Source organism: Mastomys coucha, unplaced genomic scaffold (assembly GCF_008632895.1).
Source record: "Mastomys coucha isolate ucsf_1 unplaced genomic scaffold, UCSF_Mcou_1 pScaffold22, whole genome shotgun sequence".
NCBI lineage: Eukaryota > Metazoa > Chordata > Mammalia > Rodentia > Muridae > Mastomys > Mastomys coucha.
The window spans coordinates 131639611-131645126 of record NW_022196905.1 but is presented as its reverse complement, the minus strand read 5'-3'; the positions used below and the strand labels follow the sequence as shown (position 1 = coordinate 131645126).

The 5516-nt window shown below is 48.4% G+C and overlaps 1 protein-coding gene across 3 annotated transcripts in view; it reads left to right on the top strand.

The window, feature by feature from the left end:
• Positions 1–3434: 3434 nt before the first annotated feature.
• Positions 3435–5516, top strand: part of Mospd3 (motile sperm domain containing 3) — a 4087-nt gene continuing 2005 nt past the window's right edge. The window contains exons 1-4 of one of the 3 annotated variants that reach the window (XM_031338373.1): positions 3435–3550; positions 4028–4267; positions 4492–4567; positions 4720–4949. In XM_031338373.1, the coding sequence (XP_031194233.1) occupies positions 4063–4267; positions 4492–4567; positions 4720–4949 (511 nt within the window). In that variant the 5' untranslated portion in view covers positions 3435–3550; positions 4028–4062. Of the gene's footprint in view, positions 3551–3586; positions 4268–4491; positions 4568–4719; positions 4950–5516 lie in introns of those variants that run through there. The other 2 variants (XM_031338374.1, XM_031338372.1) reach the window with 2 other exon arrangements.

The window sequence follows — 5516 nt, the reverse complement described above, 5'->3', positions numbered from 1 at the left end:
AGAAAGAAAGGAAGGAAGAAAGATGACTGGCTGCTCTTCCAGAGGATCAGGTTTCAACTCCCAACACCCACATGGCAGCTCACAACTTTCTGTAACACCAGTTCCTGGGAATCCAACACCCTCACACAGACAGACATGCAGACATGCATTGGTGAAATACCAATGTACATAAAATTATTAATGAATGAATAAGTAGATGTAACTTTAAAAATTCTGAGGATGGTTCTCAAACTACAATCCAGATTCACTGTAGGTCTTTGCTCTTGCTCCTCTACAGCCTCCCTCCCTCCCTCCCCATCACTTACTGTTCTCTTTGGCACCTCATTGGTCCCCAGTCATTACTCTTTTCTCTTCTTCTTCCTCCTCTTCCTTCTTTTTCTTCTTCTTGCTAGTCGTCTTGTTGTCTCCTCCTCCTCCTCTTCTTCTTCCTCTTCCTCTTCTTCCTCCTCCTCCTCTCTTCTTTTCTCTTCCTCCTCTTCTTTTTTTCTTCTTGTTTTAAACAGGGTCTCACTATCTTGCCCAGCATGGCTTTCAACTTACTATGTAGCCCAGGCTGGCCTTGAATTTGCAGTCCTTAGTACTCGGATGGCAGGTGAATGCCACGCTACCAGTTCCCTTTTGGGCATTCTTCTCTCTCTCTTTTTTCTGTGTATATATGTGCACTCATATGTGTTTAGAGCCACCCTTGGGTGTTATCCTCAAAATCACCATCCACCTCTTGTTTCGTTTAATATTGTAATTTTTTTTTTTTTTTTGGTTTTTAGAGACAGGGTTTCTCTGAGTAGCCCTGGCTGCCCTGGAACTCACTCTGTAGACCAGGCTGGCCTCGATCTCAGAAATCTGCCTGCCTCTGCCTCCCAAGTGCTGGAATTAAAGGCTGCGCCATCACTGCCTGGCTTAATATTGTAATTTTTAAAAGCTGTGTGTGTGTGTGTGTGTTTGTGTGTGAAAGGGCCCAAAAGAGGGTGTTATATCTTCTAGAGTTGGAGTTATGGGTGGTTTGTGAACTGCCTAACATAGCTGCTTAATTCCTCTAGAAGGTCAACAAGCACTCTTAACGTCCAAACCATTCATCCAGCCCTCTCCTCCATCCTTCCCACCACCTTTTGGAAACAGAGCTGGCCACTAAGCTTCAGGAGTTCCTCCACAGGACTATAAAATGCACTGCTATGCTCTACATTTTTGTTTAAGGATTACAACATAGGTTTTTGTGCTTGCAAACCATCCTCCTTTTGTGTCTTCTGCTTCAAGATTCTGCTGTTCCCTTCATCTGGAATTCTTTCCCATAAATACATTTTGGATTCCTTCTTGAGTCTAACTAGATATCTAATCAAAGTTCATCTAGTTCATTCCTTTGTCCTGGCCAAATGACAGATTATCTTTTTTTTTTTTTAAAGACTTTTTACTTTGTGTGTGTGTGTGTGTGTGTGTGTGTACACTGCAGGTGTCTTCAGACACACCAGAAGAGGGCATGAGATACCACTACAGATGATTGTGAGCCACCATGTGGTTGCAGGGAATCAAACTCAGGACCTCTAGAAGAGCAGTCAATGCTCTTAACCTCTGTGCCATCTCTCCAGCCCCAGATTATCTTCTAAGTACTGAAAATATGACAGAAAACAAATGCCCCTGGTTTTAGAGAGGACATTCTCCGGAGGAGAGATTAACAACATATTGATACAAATGACATCAAGTATCAAGAAACGTGCTATAAAGAAAGCAAGGTGGGGGCTGATGGCTCATTCCTGGAGGGATGGTTCAGCGGTTAAGAGCACTGTCAGCTCTTCCAGAGGTCCTGAATTCATTTTTTTTCCACAACTATCTATACTGGGATCTGATGCCCTCTCCTGGCATGCAAATGTACATGCAGATAGAGCGCTCATATACATATAAATAAATAAACCTAAAAAAAAGAGACAGACAGACAGACAGACAGTGGTGGTGTATTCCTTTAATCTCAGTACTCAAGAAGCAGAGGCAGGTGGATTTCTGAGTTCCAGGCCAGCCTGGTCTACAGCCAGAGCCAGTCTTGAAAAATAAACATACAAAATAAGCAAGCAAAACCAAGCAAAAGCATGATAAATCAGCTATCAGGGAAGTCTTTCCCGTAAAAACAACTCAATTTTCTTTTACATTTATTATTTACATATTTTTTTATTTTCCAAAACAGGATTTCTCTGTGTAGCACTGGCTGTCCTGGAACTCTCTTTGTAGGTAGATCTACCTGCCTCTGCCTCAGAGTGCTTGGATTTGAGGTGTGTGCCACCATATCTCCCCCCCACACACCCCAATGTTTGTGGGTTTTGAGACAAGACTTCACTCTGTAGCCTTGGCTGGCCTAGAGCTCCCTATGTGTAACAGACCAGGTGTTTTAAACTTGTGGCACCTGTCTTTAGTGCTGGAACTACAGGACTGTGCCCGACTACTTTTGGTTGTTTTCTTTTTCTCTTTGTCGTTTCTTTCTTTTTACTAATCATCATATTGATTACAGATAATTATGAGTTTTATAGAAATAAAATCATCTAATACAATTTGTGTATAAAACGTGTATAAATGATCGCATTCACCACCGCTATCTCTCTTGTCCCCTAGTCCCTTCCCCTTCCAAACTGGTTCTCCTGCTTTCTTGGTGGTTTTGGACGAGCCAGTAAGTTTTATTGAGGTTGTTTCCAGGAGCATAGGCAGTTTAATAACGGTTATCCCAACGAAGAAAATGTCTCTCCCGTCTTAGCAACTATTAAGTACCTATAGGGGCGGAGCCTTGTAAGCACATCTTTATCGAGTATCAAGTGTTTTCTCTACACGTATATGAACCACGTACTGGCAGAGGTCAAATGAGGGCGTTCGATTCCCCGAAACTGGAGGTTATAGATGGTTATGAACCACTCTGTCAATGCTGGAAAATAACCTGGGTCCTTTTAACTGCTAGGCTAACCCTTCAGCACCTCCCCTCTTTAAAAAAAAAAAAAAATTGTGCAACCAGCTGGGCAGTGGTGGCGCACGCCTTTAATCCCAGCACTTGGGAGGCAGAGGATTTCTGAGTTCGAGGCCAGCCTGGTCTATAAAGTGAGCTCCAGGACAGCCAGGGCTACACAGAGAAACCCTGTCTCGGGGAAAAAAAAAAATGTGCAAGCAAAGCTGGTTAAGATTCCTGCCTCATCCAATTCTGCTTATTGATTACTGACTTAATCTTACGTTTCCCAGGCCTAAACAGGAAGGAAAGAAAAGCGGAATGAATTAAAAAAATATATCTCTAACGGATGACTTCAAAATAACCAGATAGATAAAACGCTAGGTAGTAGCCAGTCCCGCCTCTCCCACTTAATCTCAGAAAGGACACATAAAATTCTTACGCAAGATCGAGCCAATCAGTGGTGCCGAGGGAGGCGTGTCTGGCCTTTGAAGAGCACCAATCAGCGTACACTGGGGCGGAAAGGCTCGGCATCCGCGGGTGAGAGAGGCCGTACGGCGGAAGTGCACAAAGGAGCTCCCGGGAAGATGGCGCCCTTCGCTTGGGCACGAGTTGACCGGAGGAAGCGTTGACCGTAAGGTGATTACCGTAGTACAAGCTACTCACAGGCGGAATCGGGGGCAGGGCACATGCCGAGTTTAAGGAAAGGGATTGGGGACACAATTCGGACCTGGATATCACGAACTCTCAAGAGAGCGGAGTCCTTCGGGAAACCGGAGCGCGAAGACCCGGAAGAGGCGTGGTCAGAGACAGGGCGGGTTCACTGCTCGCCTTCCCGGAAGACCCGGATTGGGAAGCGACGAGGCGGGACCGAGTTCAGCCAAGTGGGCGTGGCCACCGCGGTGCGGTTTGGGGGCGGGACCTCTAGGAACCTGGGGCCCGGCGGGCAGGGGGAAAGGTCTGGGAACCCGGGCCTGGGGCTGCAGGGTCCACATCGAGCGGGGTTCCAAGGCAGCGGTGACATCAGGCCTCGCTCCGCTCATGATCTCACCCCGCGTCCTCTCTCGTTCCCCGCGCCACGAGCCCTAAACCCTAAGACCCTCTTGTCCTCCTGAGCTCTGCCCTCGGATGTCCGACCGCCCAGAGCCTGCATGCGCCGTGGGGCGCCCCAGGACCAGGAGCTGGTGGGTCCGGGGGCCCCTGGGCGGGGGTCCCGCGGCTCCCCTCCTTCCTCAGGACCCGTTGTCCCGGTGCTGGTCTTTCCCCCGGATCTAGTATTCAGGGCGGACCAAAGAAGTGGACCCCGGCAGCTGCTGACCCTCTACAACCCCACGGGAACTGCGCTTCGCTTCCGAGGTGAAGAGACGGGCGGGCACTTAGAGCTGGGGCTCTGGGGGGTTGGTAGCAGGATATGGGAAGATTGTGTGGGCTGGAGGAATTAGTCAGGTGGCGAGGTGCCTAGCTTTGGGTCTGAAAAAAATAAATCATGTCCATCTCTGGGGTTGCTGACATAAGGGGCCCCGGTGAAGCACTCTAAGTAAAACTTGCTTGAGATCTCCTCGCGTATCTTCATCCGACAGTTCTGTGTACAGCACCTGCCAAATACACGGTATTCGACGCAGAGGGATATGTGAAGCCTCAGTCCTGCATTGACATGTGAGTGGGGAGGTTGGGGAAGCAGCGGGCATCGAGGCCACCTGTGGCCTCTTCACCTGCTGCTCACTGCAGTCACTCTGGAAAAAGTTTCTGGACAGATCTGGATTTAATTGATTGGTTGCTTCTCACTTCTTTCCTCCCCAATGGGTCAGTGTGATACGGCACGTGGCCCCCATCCCCAGCCACTATGACATCCAGGACCGATTCCGCATTGAGCTGTCTGAGGAGGGGGCCGAGGGACGAGTGGTTGGAAGAAAAGACATCGCCTCTGTTCTTCGGGCCCCAGCGTATCCCCTGGAGCTTCAGGGACATTCTGAGCCAACGCCCAACCCAGGGCCTCCTGCGTGGACAGGACCAACCCCAGCCAGACATCTTCAGGAGAGTGAGTTGAATAGATTCTTTGTGTGTATTTGTGATATTGGGTATGTGTATTATGTGAGTATATGCCTGTGAGTGCTTATGCATGTACTTGAGCACATGTCCTCCTCACCTTTAGTTTTTTTGAGACAGGCTCTCTCACTGAACCTAATATACATTTGTTTGGCTAGGGTGGATGGCCAGTGAAGAATCCAGAGTCCACCTGTCTCTACCGCCCAAAGACTGGGATTACAGGCATACACTTCCATGCCCAGGGTTTAGTATGTTCTGGAGGACTGAATTCAGGTCAGCCCTTTACTGACTGAGTCATCTCTCCACGGGTCTTGTTTTTCTGCAGTACTGGGCCTTGGCCTTGTACCTGAGGCATACCAAGCAAGCACTCTGCTGCCGAGCAGTCCCCAGTCCTGCAGCGGAGACTCCTGACTCTGTAGGGAGAGAAGACGCAGTAGCATTACCCTAGAAATAAACCAAACTGAGTTTGAAGAAGTCTCCGGGTTCAGGTGTGTGTGTGTGTGTGTGTGAGTGTGTGTGTATGTGAGTGTGTGTGTGCATGTGTGTGTGTATGTGAGTG